The sequence below is a fragment of the Sciurus carolinensis genome, chromosome 6 (assembly GCF_902686445.1).
Source record: "Sciurus carolinensis chromosome 6, mSciCar1.2, whole genome shotgun sequence".
Taxonomy (NCBI): domain Eukaryota; kingdom Metazoa; phylum Chordata; class Mammalia; order Rodentia; family Sciuridae; genus Sciurus; species Sciurus carolinensis.
The window spans coordinates 136,438,334-136,458,163 of record NC_062218.1 but is presented as its reverse complement, the minus strand read 5'-3'; the positions used below and the strand labels follow the sequence as shown (position 1 = coordinate 136,458,163).

Here is a 19,830-nt window from a genome sequence, read left to right as displayed (position 1 = left end):
GGACCGGTTCGAGGCTCGGCCGCGAGTTAAGGAGCCGGTGTGAAAGGTGCTGAAGAGAGAGCCTCGCTGCCTCGCACGTGACGGGGTACAATACTTCCAAAAATAGCGGTTTAAAACTTTTTTTAAAAGGAAATTGTAGCTGTTTCAAGTAGACAGATCACGAAAGTGAACCTCCACCTCCCCATGGCAAGGGAAACGAGAATAGGCATATCGGGGTGGTGGAATGATATTCTTATCGTTCCCCATAATCATTTATTATGTCAACAAATATTTAGTACTTCTCCATATTTCAAGATACGTCAGAAAACGAAACGAACCACAAAGCCTGTGTAAAGTTCATTGTGAGGAAGACAACAGCAGAAAGCATACAGTATATTTAAGATGGTAAAAAAGAAATAGGAAAGGTAGCTAGAAAGTAGGGGTGCCGGGTTGCCATTGTGAATAGCTTCCAGATTTCCTAAAATACACTTCCGTTACTTTTTAAATTTTGTAGGTTAAAATACAAAACCCCCAGTATAATTAAATGCAAATTTAGAAACTTCCAGGAAGTTCATGTGGGCCTTGACACAATGCTTTGGTCTGTGTGTTCCTTCTGTGAATGTTTCCTTAATAAACAGCTATAGGCTTCAATTTATAAAGGTCCCATTTGATTAATTGTCACAAATGTTAGCATGGCATAAAAGCATTTATTGTGTCCACAGTTTCCCCACTGTCTGTGACTCCCTCAGAAAGTTGCTGCTGTCCCCAGAGAGCTCGGGCAGAGCTGAACTGCCTCTACAGAGTAGAGAAGGGCCTGTGTTCTGAATCTGTTTTTCCCATAGCATTTATCTGGCTCCAGAAACAGCTCAGAAACACTTAACTCTGTGTTTAGAAAACTAAGAAGCCATTCATCTGCTTATTTCCCAAAGTCCACCACAAGCCCATATACACCCAATGGTGCCCTTATTGCAAACCTTCCAAGTTAGCCAAAGCACATAGTCCCCTCAGGCGCCCAGGAGCTTTCACTTCTGTGAGTACAGAAAACACCCCTCAGGGTAGGGATGAGCTAAGCAGTACTGCATTTGCCTAGCATACACAAGGCCCTGGTTCCATCCCCAAGACTACACACACACAAAAATTAAAAAGGCCAAGGGCATAACTCAGTAGTAGAGCACTTGTCTAGCATGCTCAAGGCCCTGGATGGAAACCCCAGTACCGAAAAACAAATGAAGTCTTTTCTTTAAAGAAAACAACACTCAGTTTAACAAATAAGTCCCTCAATTCTAGCTCTTGCTTGTTTGGAAATTGCTTCAGACTTAAATAGGACTTTGCCTGTAATAAACACACTCCAATCCTCTTCTCTGAACCTTTGTCCACTTTGTTCATTTCCCTTCATAACAGATTGTTTCGGTTCTCTTAACTGATATTAGAAACTCAAGGCATTTTCATTTTTGCACATATTCCAACCACAGCATACAATAGGTAGACACTTATTAAGTAATTGGTGAGCAAAATGTTCCCTCATACTGAGGGCCCTTTTTACACTTGCAAATATTTAATACTATACTTGGAACCTGATCAGATACACCCAGCAACCTGTGTGTGCCAGAATCTCTGGAAAAATTCTAAAAGTTTTCTTACAAATAGCTGCAAGTCCTTATAAACCTAATGAAGATAGTATGACAAATACTGAGGCCCACAGTTGTGGGTAATCATTTACACAAAATGCTAAAAATAAATGTGATACCTGTTTTGAATGTCACTTTTAAATATATATTTAAAAAAGAATTCTGCCTTAACACAATCAATGGGGAAAATGTTCCTATTTGTTAAAGTTGGGTAATGTGAAGTTCATTACTCTTTGTGTGAATTTTCCATAATAAAGTTATAAAATATATATACAAATGTATGGAATAATTCCAAAATGAGCCCCTCCATGACCCACAAGGAGAAATCCGTGGATATGATGGTATTTTTTCTATGATTGGGTTACTTTACCCAGCAGTTAAATTTATGAAAACATTACCCTCAGTGGGCCTAACCTAATTCACTAAGTCCTTAAAAGCGATGGGGGCTCTATTGGAAGAGATTTGAACTGTAAGATGAATAAGACATGAGAGACTTTTTCTGTTCCTGGCACTGAAGATGGAGGGGACCATGTGGTAAAGAATGCTGGTGACCTCTAGATACTAAGGGTGGACCCCAGCTGACAGCCAGCAAGGAAATAGGGCCCTCTATCCTATAAGCAAAAGTAATTGAATTCTGCCACGACTACGGAGGCATGAAAGGACACCAAGCCTCTTGCTGGGATGCAAACACAGCCTGGTTAACACCCTAATTTTAAGCATTGTGAGAACCTGAGCGGAGAGGCTGGCACACCTGCCTGGGCTTCTGACCTGCAGACTGTGACAGAAATGAGTGTTCACAGTTACATAACAAGAGAAAACTAATAACACACACACACACACACACACACACACACACACACACAGTGTGAGGGAACAAAAAACAAATCTAAACAAGTGTCCTGTTCATACACATTTTTGTTAATAAGGACAATAGTAGGAGGATGAGGTTTCAATATTTTATTCAAGTTTTATTTTAAGTGATGTTAATTACAGCATTTGAAGGGGAGGATCTAATTCCACACAAAATGGAAGACTCTAAAATGTACCCATTAAACTGCTAAAAAATAAATTGAGTGGTGAGAATACAACAGAAGTCCAATTTAGATTCCTAGTGTTGTCACCATGTGATTACAATCACACAGACTCTTCCCAGCCTATAGCTGGAGCTCCTGGAAGCTATTTCATACACTGGTGCAAGGGCAAGAAAACCACAACACAAAAGGAATTAAGTCCTGAATTATTGGCTTCATCACGTCCACCCTCTCCACCCCAAAATGGCACAAAAAAGAAACAGTGACCACACCCTGCAGACTACTTTTGGTGTAAAAGAGGTGATATGGACTAGGGTGGAAAAAGGTCAGGAAAGATCTGTCTAAAAAAGTCCCTTTCAGATGAGTTTGTACACACCACCAAGCAACGAGCTCCTCATCAATTAGGGTTAGGAAACCAAGGTTTGATTCTCAGGAAGTCACAATCCCATTCATTTACTCAATACAGATTTACAAAGTGCCTATACATTATCAGCTTCCACTTGCAGCCATTTCTAGATTTAAAAAAAGAAACCTGGCATCTCTAGAGGGACCACCAAGTCCCTCACACACACAAGTCTACAGCTGAAAGGACCTTTTTTTGGACTCGGTTTCTTCTGTACCTCTGAAATGGTAACACTTTAAAGCTGAATCCTCTTTAACCCGGAGGTCTAACATGATTTTTAGCAATTCTTGCATCCCAGACATACAACATTAAAAGGTACACTAAATTCTGAAGGTAGCTATGCTGCAAAATAGTTTAAAATTAACGATTGTACAGTATTCATTTATGCTTGAAATTCCAGTCCTAGACCAAGCTTGTGGCCACCAGCATTGACATTCTTGCCATCCAGCAGAGCTGACAGTGTCAGTTTGATACCTACAGCAGGGAAAACCAGGAAGAGAAAAGGAGGAAGGACAGAAGAAAGAAAAGGGAAGAAAGGTTAATATCAAATTCAGAATCTGTATCCTAGAGTGAGTTTATACAACAAATTATCATTATTCCACAAACCAGAAAGCCTGCCTAAATCCACTCTGGAACCCCACCTTCCTTCTCTGCTCATCATCTCCCAGCTACAGGTAGTCTGTCTACTGCTGGTACCACACAGTAAGCTTCTTCAGCAACTGTCCCTTGAAAGGGAATCCCAACCCAAATCAGACCTGAGGTCTTACATTCACCTTCATAGCATGCACACACATATAGCATGCATACACACATGCACACACACACACACACACACACCCCAAAGTGATTTTCCCAAGAGTAGCTTGTAATCTTAGATTTAATGGACTGATTTTCCCAGGAGTAGCTTGATTCTGTCATCATATAATCCTAGCCTTCCTGGGTTGAAAGGTGGAATTATCTCCTGGAACTCTCACCTAGCCAACTGTACAGAAGAGACCTGAAAACCATTTATCCTATTTCTCTTTCTATAATGGGAATGACTTATAGGCTAGTTTTCAGAATTTGCTGAAAATAAGTATCATTATTTATACACATTGGAAAAAAGGATGGAAGAAAGTAACCAAAACTGTAATAAATGTTAGTCTCAGTCTTTTTTCCTCTTGTTATTATTTTTCAAATTCTCCTAATGTTTTATAATGACCCTGCAGTTCCTTTTTAAACATTTAATTATAAAACTTTATACATACTTTTTTATAATGTCCTATATGGGTATTTTATAAGCCACAGCATAAATCAACAAGCCAGCATTACAATTTTCTTAACACTGAGAACTGACTCCACCCACAAGCAACACGTACCTGGCTTTAGGGTCTGAGTGTATCCTAAACCAATCAGACTGGAGTTGTTCACTTTGGCCTAGATAGGGAAAATATAAAAGCAAGTGAAAACACTAGTCCTTCATACATTCACCTTCAAAATGAATAATTAGAGATTTTTATTCTACCATTTCAGGGCTTCAGAATCAAATCATCTTTATCATAACCACCTCATTTATGGGATTCATTAAATTCAGTATGAAATATCTCAAATGTAGGTAATGTGTTTTCCTGCTTGAATTGTTAATAACTCTGGCATTTCTCATAAGAACAAAGCAGAGAGAATGAAGGCTCTTGGCAGGCAATGTCCCTTATAACTCTTTCTTTTTGTTCATAGTTTCCAAACAATGAGGCCCTTTCTCCCTTGTTTTTAATGTGCCTAATGTTAAGACAGTCAAATTCAGTTCCCAGTTCAGAAGACTTAAAATGGGCTATCTGTACATTACACAGACCAACAGAAATCATTCTGCAACATGAGACTTCCTCATTCCACCCCAAAAAGAGTAGAGCCTATAATGCCCTGTGACCACAGAAATGACCCAACGGAATTTACTACAAACACTGTACAGCAATTCAAGGACTCATGAGCAAAGCTCTTGTCTGCAAGATAAGACACCAACTAACCTCTGATTTCTAATGTGTGTACTGCAAGAAATGAAAAGAAGAATGAAAAATGAAGGCAAAAATAAGCACTTAAAGCCCTAGGTTTCACGGTGCCCCTCTTTACAGTTTGTATTATGGAAGAGGGACTGATTAAAGGAAGAAGCTCATAGCAAGGTTGTCTGGTCAAATCCAGCATTTACCTGCTGGGTGCCTTTGGGCAACTTAATCGGCTTCCCTAAGCTTCCAGTTCCTCATTTGTAAAAACTGAGATGACTTTTAAAAAGCAAAGTCAAGACAGTATTTATCTTAACTGGAATTAAATGCAATAATCCACAGGTAAAAGATTCCACACAATGCCTAACACCCATAGTAAACCTCAAAAAAAAAAAAAGGAATTCTGCTATTATCATTGTACTCATGTGGAACTCTTTTCACAGTGAGAAAATCTCTAAGTACAGAACTCCAGCAATCCTGGGACTTGTGTAATTCCACAGGTACCTACCGAGAAGCAGGCATCAGGGTCAATTTGATACTTGGCTGCTATTCCAAAGCGAGTGTTACTATTTCCTGCTGTCCAGGCAAGATTGACAGCAGTCTCCAATTTCTTGTTCACCTTCTGATAAATGGAGCCACCAAACTCTGTCCCATCGTTCCTGCAAATAAGTACAGCACATATGCCAAGCTACCCAGGGAATGGACTAGAGCCCACGCAGGGCTGCCCCACATCAGCCAGAGAGCAGGGATCCTGGAAATGCACAGAACCCATCACTGGTATGGAGAAGATCAGAAGTTCGCCAAATTTCATGAAACAGATACTAAATTATAAGAAGCCTAATAAGAATGGGAAACATACAAGAAGAGTCAGGAAGGCTCAGAAGGTAAGAACAATTTCAACCATGCTGGGAACACCCAAAGGCAGCCCAGTCAACTACTAGAGCTATAAAGAACTATGAAGTTTGCTTCCAAATGTTCTTTAAAATAGAAGCAACAACAAGGACAATGGAATTGAGTTATTTTTTCCTGTTGCTCATGTTATTACTTTTATAAATGATTCTATCATAAAAATGGAATGGGAAGAAACACTTCCTCACTGCAGAAGGAGTGGGGCTACATGGCCAAGTGGCATCTGGTGTCTATCCAGACCTGTTCCACCATGTCAAGGGTTTCCTTTAAGATCATACTGACATCAGACCCATAGCTACTATACAAAGTTCTCAGAGTTTCTGAGCATATGCCTTTCACGGCAGTCTTAAAATTTGCTGCAGCAGAATTTAAAGTTCCTGCAGCAACACAAGAACTATCACCAAAGATGGAATAGGATTAAATCCTGCACAGACTGCTGGAAATGTTTTTCTCAAACATGGTTCAGGACTTCAAATTATTCCTAGAGACTGTGTTGGAAGTTGCTGATATCTGCTGTGGGGAACATACAATTACTTTTCAGACAAAATATAGGTATTTTGTTGTTGCTGTTGTTGTTATAAAACTGAAATTGGGCACCTAACATACTATGAAAACACCAAGAGTCGTTGAAACAGCGAAAGGTGGACTCTCTTTGTCTCTTCTTTGTTCATGCTCTTTACGTGAAGAGCGAATGTTTGTGAGCAGAGGGCACTGCCACCCCAGATGTTTATATGGTCATTGATTGCTACCTCACAATACAAGCAGGGGGTCATTTGTGGAAAAAAGATTGCCCACCTGTGTTTTTTTTTACCTGGAGGATGATTCTGATCATTCTGAGAACTTTGAGAAAATTAAAATTTACTGGATCTTACATATTTGTCTTTGAGTTAAAAAAATGTAAAAGGATGGGTACAGGGATTGTGGCTCAATGGTAGAGCGCTTGCCTAGCACGTGTGAGGCACTGGGTTCGATCCTCAGCACCACATAAAAATAAATAAATAAAGTAAAGGTATTGTGTCCATCTACAACTTAAAATATTAAAAAAAAAAAAAAGGATTATAGATCATAGATGTCAGTTTGCTTGATAGCGTCGAACCGTCACTCTTAAACGGTTTGGTTCTTAAGTGTACAGTTTTTAATTATGGTTACAGACATATCAATGATAGTTAACTATCTTTGATGTGGATTTATTTCTTTTTTTTTTTTGCAGTGCTGGGGATTGAACCCAGGGCCTCGTGCTTACAAGGCAAGCACTCTACCGACTGAACTATCTCCCCAGCCCTGATAGTTAACTATCTTGACTTTTTATCATATTTAGGATTTTAAGTTTCAAACTTCATGTGTTAAATAAATTTTAGTATCAAAGAACCAAACATCAAAAAAAAATTTAAACAAGTTTTTTTTTTTCCCAGAATGTTGTCTTGTAATTTTATGAATTGTTTGTTTGTTTGGGGGTTTGGAGGAATTGAACTCAGGTACTTGCACATGCTAGGCAAGCTCTCTACATCTGAGCTACATCGACCCCCCCACCCTTCCCACCCCGGCAAAAAAAAATTCAAAATTTATCTAACTTTCAGGTGTATAAATTCACATCCCACAACAAATTGTTTTTTAAGTGATCCTGCAGAATTCAATATTATATTATAAGAAAATTCAAATGAGTCAGCATCTTAAGGCTGATATAGATTAGTAGTTTAAGAAATTATCAGATATTATTCACAAATTTGATGAATGACCACCAGAATTCCAAATTATCAAAGAAAATTCCAAATTATCAAAGAAAACAAAATATACTACTAATCTTTGATGTCTTTATTATTATTAAAAAAAAATGATCTGATTCTTAAGGGCCCCTGTTCCTTATAAAATTAAGCATAAGTTAACCAGAAACACATATATTCCCTGAATTTGGGCATTAATTTAAATTTCCCTCCATTTTGCGTCTAGCACAAAATCCTACCTGCTGTTTGCATAGATAAGTTTATGGTGTCTTGTGCCATAAATTGGTTTATTTAATACTTCTGTTCTTCAGATTTGAAAATTAGATTGTAGTTCTCAACATTTTATTAAACAAGGTATCTTGTTATTAAACGCAATCTGTAAGCTCTTTGTGCAAAATATTTGAAGTTTAAATATATTACTAGTCCATAATTATTATCTTGTGGAAATACACTATAAAAATGAAAACAAAAGGTGGGGGTGAAGGAAAGCAAATGAAAAGAGAACACATGTTCCTTGGAAGGTAGGCTATAGCCCTTAGCACAAAGCCACAGCCACAGCTGGAGGTGCACTAGAACCCATCCAGCCCCTTGTAGAAGCAGCAGTAACAAAAGAGCTTAACCCCCAATTCAGGCATCCACTGTTTACCAGTACTGCAACATCCAAGGTCCTATGGGATTTGAAAGGGAGTTTCTTGCTATGTTACAAAATGTTTCTATCTCACAAAAATACTCTAAATGAAACCCCAACTGGTCAAACTCCCTCCTCTTTCAAACATACTGTACTGACTTCATCACTGGAAATTCCTACTCACGCCCCCATTCATTCAGATCTTCCATTTCCTCTTTTCAACTGGGAAGTCTGCCCCACCCAGAGAACTTGCAGAACAACATGTATATGTAATGTGGTCATTGCCATCCATAAAAAATACATGAAGAGCTGAGGGTCCACTTTTCCTTCTCTCTCAGTCTGGCAGGTGGACCAGGCAGGCTGGACCCACTGCTTTTCATAAGCACTTCTGTACTGTTTGATTCATAAACAGGGGCTCAGACTCTTTTAGTCAATGTTTAGGAAAATATTTAATGCTGTAATTTTTTGTGGGGGGTGGGAGGTCCTAGGGATTGAACACAGGGGTGCTTAACCACTGAGCCACATCCCCAGCCCTTTTATATTTTATTTAGAGATAGGGTCCCCTAAGTTGCTTAGGGCCTCACTAAGTTGCTGCGGCTGACTTTGAACTCTCAATCCTCCCACCTCAGCTTCCTGAGCCACTAGGACTACAGAGCTCCTAGGATTACAGGCATGTGCCACTGCACCTGCTAATGCTGTAATTTAAAAAGAGGACAGGGATAAGTATCCTCTGAGCATCAACTGGTCTTCAAACCTAACTGAACCTTCTCGGATATTTTTAACATAAAATCAATGTCAAAGTTCTGCTTCATCACTTTGGGTACTTCTAGTAGAAAGGGCATGGGTCCTCAGTTGGACCACCAAAGGGCTTAAGGACTACAAATTTCACCCAATTCTGCTCTTTACCATACCCTCTCCCTGAAGCAAATGCTCACTAAATGCATTCTAAAGTCTTAAGTTTCCCCTGAAACTCAGCTAGACCCCATGCTTCCAGCAAGTTCAGAAAGAACCCAGGCACAGATTCTTAGGGAATGCTGTGTTCTTCAAAAGCCCAAGCATGCTACAAAATGGCAGCCTGTTGAAAGCAACAGATTTTCTAATGGCTTTAGCATGATATTCAAATAGGGAAATTTTCTTAAAAAAGATCATAGTTTCCAGAATATTCTGGAAAGCATAACATTGCTTTCCTACATTTAGTTTTTAAAACCATAAGAAGAGGGAACTCCCTGTTCACATTTACCAGCAGGAAGCACAAAGAATATCTGTTCCACATCTGGGTTCCAGCAACACAGGGCAGCCCTGAGAAGCTGGGTCAGCTGCCTCCATGCCAATAACAAAAATACACTGTGTCCACTTCTTCCTTATTGAAATGACTGAAGCTCAGGTATGAGGGAAACACTGACTAGCCATCATTCCTCCTAGAACTAGTACCCACTCCCAGTTCCAAACTGAGGAAACACCATTCCAGTCAGAATTCTGAGTTTAAAAACACTTCTATCAGTAGAGCCCTGGGTTCAATCCCAAGCACCACAAAAATAAATAAATAAATAAATAAAAACACTTATATGCCTTAATATTTTTCCTATGACTATTTTGTATGTTACTTTTTTTAATTAAAAATTAAATCGGCCTAGTATGGTGATGCACACCTCCAATCCCAGCTACTCCCTGGGAGGCTGAAGAAGAAGGATCACAAGTTCAAGACCACCCTTGGCAACTTAGTGAGACCCTATCCCAAAATTTTTAAAAGGGGTGGGGATGTAGCTCAGTGGTAGAATTAACCCAGGGTTCAATCCCCAGTGGCACTCTTAAAAAAAAAAAGAAATCAATCTTGCGTTGATGTGCATTTCTATGACTTTCAACACATACAGATTTGTGTAGCTATCACAACAATCAGAACACAAAATAATTCCATCTTCCAAATTCTCTGGTGCTGCACTTCTGTATCACACCTCCCCACTTCCCTGGTCATCCCTGGACTGCCTCTATTTGTTTTTCCTCTGACTTTTTAGTTTCAGAAGACTCAAATTCTTAGCCGGGCATAGTGGAGCACACCTGTAATCCCAGCGACTTAGGAGGCTGAGGCAGGAGGATCCCAAGTTCAAAGCCAGCCTCAGCAACTGAGTGAGGCCCCGAGCAACTGATCAAGACCATGTCTCAAATTAAAACACAAAAGGGGCTGGGGATGTGGCTCAGTGGTTATGTACACTTGAGTTCAATCCTTGGTACAAAAAACAAGACTGAAATTTTCAAATTTTAAAATAATGATAAAAAGTTCTCAAGAATACAAATAGTAATTTACACATTAATGCCACTTATTGGTCTTAAGTTTAAGAAGTCGCTTCTGTAGTGACCTCTAGTGGAAGGAAACTTGGTAGAGCTATATTTATCTAGTACCACAGGTTCATTCCTCATCGGAAGTAACTAAAACAAGATTTTTATGATTGAAATTGTTGTTCCCTTTAACCTAAATCATCACTCTATTTCAACTCTCAAGTCTGATTATGATAAGCTCTCTAAACACTAAGCTTAATCCTTTCTTCCCTTCCTTACACTGTCCATTAATTAATAAACTTAAATGCCCTACCATTCTGGGCATGGTGCATGCCTCCTATTCAGCTACTGGGGAGGCTGAGGCAGAAGGATCACAAGTTCAAGACCAGTCTGGGTAACTTAGCAAGACCCTGTCTCAAAATAAAATAAAAAGGGATAGGTATGTAGCTCAGGGGTAAAACATCTCTGGGTTGGGTTCAATCTCTAATACCAAAAAAAAAACAAAAAAGAAAGAAAGAAAATCCTCACAGTGCAGAGAAGACCTTTGCACTTCACTGAGATAATCTAATCTGTCTCCATTCCACTAAGCATGAAAGTTGATCCTCAGGCATTATCCAAGCAAGAGAGCTTCACCCTGTCCCCCCATTTTGTTAACTTGAACTGAAAGGACCTCCAGGATCCAGAACACTGCAGGAAAGGGACACCACCTGGACTGACACCATGCCTTGTTATAACTAATCAGTCATCCTGGGTACCAGTGGCAGTGTTTGCTGTTCATAGAACAGAAGCTAAAAGATTTGAGGAAATGGGTAGGTGGGAAACAGAAAAATGCCAAGAGGCCAGTTGGTTCATCTGATGCCAACAAACACACATTTTAGTGATTAAAAATTGCACTTAGTGGGCTAGGGTTGTAGCTCGGTGATAGAGCACTTGCCTAGCATGTGCAAAGCACTGGGTTCAATCCTCAGCACCACATAAAAATAAATAAATAAAAATAAAGCTATTGTGTCCATCTACAACTAAAAAAATTTTTTTTTTTTTTAAATTGCACTTAGGCCAGGTACAGTGGTGCACGCCTATAATCCCAGTATCTGGGGAGGCTGAGGCAGGAGGATTGTGAGTTCAAAGCCAGCCTTACCAACTTAGCAAGGGTCTAAGCAACTTAGTAAGGCCCTGTCTCTAAATAAAATATAAAAAAGGCTGCAGATGTGGTTCAGTGGTTAAGCATCCCTGGGTTCAAACCCCAGTACCCACCACCCCCCCAAAAAAAATTTGCACTTAGGAAAAAAAAAATGAAATGAAAATCACACCACCACCACCACCACCACCCCATGATACACACTCAAACCCTGCAACATGCACACTTACACATTGGTGTGAAGCTGGAATTCGTCAGTCTTGTAGCCAACTGCAAAGTTGCTCTGGGTCACTCGGGACTTTGCAGTCTCAAAATTCATCTGGTAACCAGCCAGCCAGCCCTCATAACCCAGCACCAGAGCACCCCGGATTGAAGGCCCAGCAATGTCAAAGTCCACATCGCAGCCCAGGTTGATGTGCTCCCGCTTGTACCCTGTCTTGATTTTAGCATTTTTTTTCCTGAAGGAAAAGAAATTATATTAAAATCAGAAGCTAACTCACCTTGGAATCATCATGCCAAGAAATGCAAATTTCTTTTTTTAATCCCAGTTTAAATGGGGAAGAGGGGGTGGAGATCAAGTCAGGACCTCAGGTCTTTGGTAAGCAGTTACTGGGTCAGAGTGGGCAGGATACAGCCTCTTGTCAACTGGAATCCAGTCTGTAGAGGCACAGTAACAAAGTGAGAGCACAGGAGAAGGGACCTGAAAAATAAGCACTCAGTAATCTTCCTTTTCGACCCTCTCCTTAGCTTAATGGAGCAGCCTACAGAGGCATTTGTTAGGCAGAGTGCTACCATGTAATTATGAAACAGATGAATCTTTGCTGTCTTCCACACCTGTGGAAAAGATATATCTGTCATGAAGGCAGCTACCTAAACAGCAGTTTTAAGGAGATGGTCATCTTCTTTGTTGATAACCCAGTAAGTATAAAAACAAATACTACATCCCTCTAAGTGAATATAAAGGTAAGAAGGCTTTCAATGACATATTTGTGAGACCTTACTGTGTATATTATTCAGAGAATTGGCTCGTGATGTGGAGGCTAGGGCCTGGCAGTCATGGGGGCCAGAAGTCCTAGTCCCCAGGTCCAGGCTAACGGTGCCACATTTGAGTCTGTGACCAGTTCATGCCTCAGAACCAGAAACCCCAAAGAAGGGTCATGTCACCTGCAAATATACTGTCACCATGTCTTTTACCAAAAGCAAATGAAGAACAAGATCATACTATAATTTTATAAGTTTAATATTATAGCATGTGAATGTTAATGTGAGGATACCTGTTCGATACTAAATTTAAAAATAAAATATAAATATATGAATACTTATTTTAAAAAAAAAGAATCTGAACTCTGTTCATCTGGTTGTTTCTGGCATTCAGCTATAAAATGGACCCATCCCCCAGCCACCTGCATTTTCGGCAGAGACCACGGGAGGAATCAGATCTGCTCAGAGCCCCCAAGGACAACACAGCCCTGGCCCACTCTAGCTTTCTTCATTCATACTAAGATGAAAGCTTCACCCCCAGCACTCAGACTGTGGGCTTTAAAAACCATTCCCTCCTCAGAGGAACCACTGCTCCTTGAGAAATGTCCAATTATAGGTCTGGGCAGAAAATGTACAAGGTGATCCTGTACTAGCTACCAAAGCTATCAAACATTCCTGGGGTTGGAGCAAAAGGACTGAAGAGCTCAATGAAGAGGTTTTGAAAGAAGGGCTTTGGTAAAAATAATATGCACTTTAATGAAAACGTTTTTCAAAAAATAATAATATTGGCAGTGGATTAAAACATATCAAATGTTTAATCTATGAATTCATAATGACACAAAAAATCAGCATCTCTGTATACTAGAGAACCAACTTGCTACTCTGAAAATAAAAAAGGAATCAATTCCTCTCCTGTACTAATTATGCCTCAAGGTCACCAAATAGTTGATGAGAATTTTCTCTTTATTGTAATACTCCAGCAACAAATGAAGGAGAAATTATAAAATTAGGCTTATGAACAGTGCTGACATCAGACAAATGGAGAGCTTATGTGTACATCCCACCAACAGCAGAAGCATTCACAACTACCTCTATTTTTAGCCCCATGCACCCCATAACAGAATCTAAACGTGATAAACCTCTAGACTTACTAATTCACCAAAAAAAAAAAAAAAAGGGGGGGGGGTAGGGGAATTAATGTGTAAATGATACTACAGAAATACAAAAGGTAAAATCCAGTCTATATGTAACTCTATAAACTCTACAGAACCAACAATTTCCTTGTAATAAGTGGCAAGGGGAAAAAAAGAAAATCTGAAAATTAAGAGACTAAGAAGCCATCTAAATAAATTTTCCCAATTTTACATGGACAGTTTTTTTATTCTATTTTTTTTTAAAGTCATGAAATAATCACATAAATTTGAACAAACTAAAGACTTGACAATATAGTCTGGTGTAGTGGCAAACACCTGTAATACTAGCAACTCAGGAGGCTGAGGCAGGAGGATCACAAGTTGTTGAGGCCAATCTCAGCAATTTAGCAAGACCTGTCTCAAAATATAAAGGACTGGGCTGGGGATGTAACACAGTGGTAGAGTGCTTGCCTAGCATGTGACAGGCCCTGGGTTCAATTCCAGGCACCACAAAATATAAAAAAGGACTAGAGATCATAGCACAGTAGTAAAGCACCTGGGGGTTCAATATCCAGTATTGACAATATAAAGGAATTATGATTAACTTTTTTCAATTAATAATGATACTATGGTTATACTCTTTAAAAAAGAAACTTACCATTTAAAGATACCTGCTATAATATTTACATATGAAATTATGTGCTGTTATTTACTTAAGTAATATGTGGGTGGAGGAGTAATTTATGGCTATCTAAATAAAAAAAATGACTGGACATGGGTTGGCAATTATTAAAGATGGATAATGAGAAAATGATTAGAGCTTAGTATACTTTTCTTTGTAATTTTGTATACTTGAGATTTTTCCATAATTAAAAAAAAAAAGTTGAAACCATCCATGGTCTCAATGAGAACAGAATTTCAGAGATCACAGTTAAAAATAAAACCAATAGCCTTCCCAAGAGACAATGAGACGGGGCTGGGGATGTAGCTCAATGGCAGAGTGCCTGCCTAGCATGCACAAGACCCTGGGTTCAATCCCAGCACTGGAAAGAGACCAAAAAAAGAAAAAAAAAAAAAAAAAAAAAAGTGACAATGAAACTTTGAGACCTCAATTTTGTTCAAGTTGCTTCTGTAGGTTTTAAAGACAAGTACAAACAAACTACCTTTCAATGAGTCAAATTCCAAATCCACCTATGCTGGTCTGCCTGTTCTTTGCAGGAAGGAGACTTGGATTTGGGCACCAAGCTGGGTGGGGTGACTGATGACAAAATAGCTGTCAAGAGGCTGGTATTTAAAAGAGCAAGAGGCCATGAAATGTAGAAATAGGGCATCTTACGATTATCAGATAAAAACTGTTGTCAACCACAAAGTGTAATGCCATGGCAAAGCTTCTGACCAGTGTGTGTACCACCCCCACCGGTTTCCATGGCACCCAGTATCTCATGAGATCCTGGTCAGTGGTTCAAGCTCCCCAAAGAAGGAGCAGGACGGGGGCAGTGGCTCAGGCTTCACCCAAGGTTCCTGTTCTTTCTAGCATAGGGCACTACAGCTGTGGAGCCTTTCCTTTCTCGAATATCACTGGGTTTTTTTTTTGTTTTTTTTTTTTTGTTTTTTTTTAAGCTATTTAAGCAGTGGTGCTAATCTGACAGGCACCAAGAGAGGATTGACTCTGATTTGTGGTTAGCAAGCAGTCTTTATCCGTAGCAGACACTCAGGATAAGCGCTAGTCCCTAAGATCTGCAGCGCTGTCCAGATGTGGACTACAGTATCTTCAGGAGTCAGCTGCTTTCCAGGCAGCAACCCTCAGTGGTTTTGGAAGCCAATGTTTATTTCCAATCTCTGTCAAGAGTCATTAAAACTTTCCTCAAATACCCAGTAGGAAAAGGTACACACAGTTTCTACAACCGCATCTTCTAAACTCCATTCTCCAATATAAGGAACCAGGTCTCCTTGGAGAAATAGCTAACAGCAGGTAAGAGCAAGTACAAGACAAACCCAGTACATCTTCTAAAACCAGAAATGAAGATGAGTTCAAAAAATTGAGAGGAGCTTGTCAAAAGCACACAAGATGTCAACCTGAAGGAGCTCCCAATGGCCACATCTAAGGCAATGTGAGCAACAGAATAAATGATATGATGGGTTATACCCCATGATATAAATACCCACAAATCATACTAATATAAATTACTAGTATAAATAACCAATTAAATAAGTGAGGGACAAGGGACAGCTCTTCCTTATAATAGATTCCAAATTATAAGTGAAGGAACAACAGGAATAGAAAAATCACCATTTCCCAAACACAAGTGTCACAGGCAAGAAAATCACCAAAGGGTGCTTTTATCTGTGCCAAAGCAGGACAAGAAACAGAATGTTTGCAGTCTTAAAATATCTTCTCCTAAGATACCTACTAATTACAAAGAGAAAGAACAATAGCTTTACAGTAAAGAGACCTAGCAAACACTAACTGTGATCAGAGTCATTATCACCAGTAATGAGGCACGCTGACATATTCTTCCTGAGAGCATGTATTCAGGGCACAACACAACATCACTTCTATGGTTGCCAAAAATGTGTAACATGAATAATTCTTTTTTTTTTTTTTTTTTTTGGTACCAGTAATTGAACCCAAAGACCCTTTTTATTTTGAGACTAAATTGCTGAGGGTCTTTCTAAATTACTAAGACTAACCGAACTTGCAATCCTCCTACCTCAGTCTCCTGAGTCACTGGGATTACAGGCCTGCACCATCATGCCTAAAATTTAATCATGAGGAAACATCAGGTCAATCCAAACTGAAGGACATTCTATAAAATAATTGGTCACTTTTCAAAAATATCAAGAGAGACAAAGAAAGATGAAGAATATGTCCCAGATTACAGAAGACAAAACACTAAATGTAATATAGGATCCTGAATCATGGACCAGAAAGAAGACCTCAGTGGGACAACCATTAACAATATAGTGGTAACATTAATTTGCTGCTTCTGATCATTACAGTCATGCTTGCTTAATGACAGGGACACATTCTGAGAAATGCATCATTGAGCAATTTCATTATTTAGCAAACATCATTGAGTGTACTTACTCAAACCTAGATGGTCTAAGTCAATCACTCAATAGAGTAAGTAAATATGTATGAGTGTGTGTGTGTTTATAAACTCCCTTTGGGAAGGTCTGCAGGGAGACCTGCTGCCATACACACGTGTATGTTTATATGTGTGTGTATGTGTGTGTGTGTGTGTGTGTGTGTGTGTGTGTGTGTGTGGCAGCAGGTCACAGAGACTTCTCTGTAAACTTCCCCAAAGGTCACGGAAAAACCCAAAGTGTGCCATCTCACAGCAGCAAAAAAAAGTCCAGGCAGCAAATTCAGGCATGTGATCTTATCTTCCAGCCCCTCACCCTACCAGAGGCTCTCTGTGGATAACTGCTCCCTATTATGATGGCATGATGCTGGGGTAAGCAGACCAGCAAAAAGGCAATGCTCCTGCGGGAGAAACTGTGGCAGAGAGGAGACCAGAGTTATCCAGTTTCTGGCCAATCATCCAAAACTGAGTTATAAAAAGCCTTATCAGTGGGGCATGGTGACACATGCCTGTAATCCCAGCAACTCAGGAAGCTGAGGCAGGACAACCCCAAATTTTGAGGCTAGCCCAGGCAACTCAAATAAAATTTTAGCCAGGCATGGAGGCACACATCTGTAATTCCAGCAATTTGGGAGGCTGAGGCAGGAAGATTGCAAGTTCAAATCTAGAGACTCAGCAACTTAGCAAGGCCCTGTCTCAAAATAAAAAATAAAAAGGGCTGGGGATGTGGCTCAGTTGTTAAGCACCCCTGGGTTCAATCCCTGGTACCAAAAAAAAAAAAAAGAGAGAAAAGGAGGAGGAGGAGGAAGAAAGGAGGGGGGGGGGAGAGAAGGAGGAAAACAAATTTTAATCAATTAATTAAAAAATAAAACAAAATTTTAAAAGCTGAAAATATAGCTCAGTAGTAGAGCACCCCTAGGATCAATCCCTAGTACCATGGAAAGTCAGCCTAGTTGCCTGTGGTCACCTCATACCTAGCACAGCCTCTGGAGTTAGGAGATGTTCTTTCTAATAAACACTTGTTGGAAAGAAAAAAAGATAACATGGAATGGTGAAAAATAAAATTCACAATGCCAATGAACTTAGATGATGGAGAAGCTGAATTTTATGTATTTTGTCTCAACTGTTAAACTTAAAAACTAAAATTCAGTACATGCTTTGATCCCATCATCAGTGTAAAAAACAACCTTCCCCCACTTGAGAAACCCACCATTCTAAGTGGGAAGAACAGGAGTGTACTCCAGAAGAGAACAGTTCCTTTTAGCCACTCAGGCACCCAGAAGCTAAGGCGGACTAACAAGTTCACTTGCCTCCTGACAAATGAAGAACCAACAAACCTATTCTGCTTGTGGCCAGAGAGTCCAGCATGGAAAGTGCAGCCTCAGGAGCCACCTTGTGGGAGTTCTCAGTGGGAGAAGGTTCCCTGGCACCTGACAAATGTGCTGGCAACAGTGACCAGTTAGCCCCTTCTTCCAAATGTCACCTGCTGCCCGGGGGCACTGGTCACATCACCAGCAGGCTCGCCCAAATGAAACATCATTACTAGACCAGACTCCTGCAGCCTGCAGCCAAAAGTATAGGACAGTACAGAATCTTATTAAAAAACACTGCTAAACACGAGTCTGCACGCTCCATTAAAAAGGAAGCTCCTTGTGGCGGGGAGGAGGGTAGCAGCCTGACCTGGACAACCTCAGATCCTCAGATGAGTACAAGGTCAAGTACAGGCACACCAAGTCCTGGGTTTGGGTAAACACTGTTCCTAAATTAAAGAGTGATCACTATGGCACAGCTCATTAATGAACGGATGTGGATGGAACCAAATCAAAACCAGAGAATTTGTATCTCTAGGTCTCAGAGGCTGCCTTTTAGGTAATGTCAGCCCCATTCCCAAAACCCTTAAGCACAAAAGGCTTCCAGGGCCCACCACAGAAAGCCCTCACAGGGAAGAGATGAGAATCTTACCCAGTGTTAGGTGAGAAGGATGAATCGAAGGTCAGCTTCAGTCCACGTGCAAGCTGAACAAAAAAGAAATGTGCCACCAGGTTTAGTCACAGGACAGGCCGGCAGGTGTGAATGAATGAAACCCATGTCCCTTCGCAGGCGCTGTTACCTGATCTTCCACAGTGATCTCAGTGCCTAGTGTGTTGTCCGTGTTCCACTTCTCTGTAAACGTCAGGCCGTATTCAGTCCACCTGTACTTGGTTTCCAGGCTGCCTGTCACTTTGGTGGTCTCTGTGTTGGCTGAGCCTGAGCTCGTAAATTCCTTCAAAAGAGAGGGAGAGTCATAGCCTGCAGCCCACTGCGTCCTTGGTACTACTTGGGCCATCGTGTAATGGTTGAGACCGGGAGTGTGGGCAAGAGACAGCTAATTCCACGAGTCAATTAGATATTTAAAATGCAGAAAGGGGTAAAAGAGTCTGCTGCTTCAAGGAGTCACATAGGGAATGCTTTGTCATGAGACAGATTCCTTCCTCCCCTCTAACTCTTTAAGTCTGGCCAGAAAGATCTCCCTCCCTTTCTGCCTCCTGCCTTATTCAGAGAAGAAGCACTGGGTTGAAGCTGACAGGGCAGCAACTCAATCCAAATCTTCCTTCCAATAATGACTACAGGCACAATCTAAAAGGGACTTCTAAGATTGCTTCTAAAAGAATTATATGGCATTAAACACAGGTTGATATTAAAATAAGAAACACAAGGAAGGGTCTGGGAGTATAGCTCATGACAGAATGCTCACCTAGCACACTTGAGGCCCTAGGTTGGATCCCCAGCATAAGAAGGAAGGAAGGAAAGAAGGGAGGGAGGCAGGCAGGGAGGGAGGTTTCAAGTGAAAACACCACCATTTTCCTGTGAGCATCAACAGCTGCTAAACTGGAGGCCTTGGACATGGTTCCCTGGACCACCCTTCACACAGATGCAATGAATGACAACTTCAAATTGCCACAATCC

At 40.3% G+C, this 19,830-nt stretch overlaps 1 protein-coding gene and 1 pseudogene across 2 annotated transcripts in view; one reads left to right on the top strand and one right to left on the bottom strand.

The window, feature by feature from the left end:
• Window positions 1–2,549: 2,549 nt before the first annotated feature.
• Vdac1 (voltage dependent anion channel 1) overlaps window positions 2,550–19,830 on the bottom strand; it is a 29,065-nt gene continuing 11,784 nt past the window's right edge. For both annotated transcript variants that reach the window (XM_047555718.1, XM_047555719.1), the window contains exons 4-9: window positions 18,995–19,147; window positions 18,847–18,899; window positions 11,915–12,142; window positions 5,523–5,673; window positions 4,400–4,457; window positions 2,550–3,515 (exon numbers count right to left, since the gene is read on the bottom strand). In XM_047555718.1, the coding sequence (XP_047411674.1) occupies window positions 3,424–3,515; window positions 4,400–4,457; window positions 5,523–5,673; window positions 11,915–12,142; window positions 18,847–18,899; window positions 18,995–19,147 (735 nt within the window). In that variant the 3' untranslated portion in view covers window positions 2,550–3,423. The remainder of the gene's footprint in view (window positions 3,516–4,399; window positions 4,458–5,522; window positions 5,674–11,914; window positions 12,143–18,846; window positions 18,900–18,994; window positions 19,148–19,830) is intronic.
• Window positions 6,174–6,430, top strand: LOC124986881 (ubiquitin-fold modifier 1-like; annotated as a pseudogene).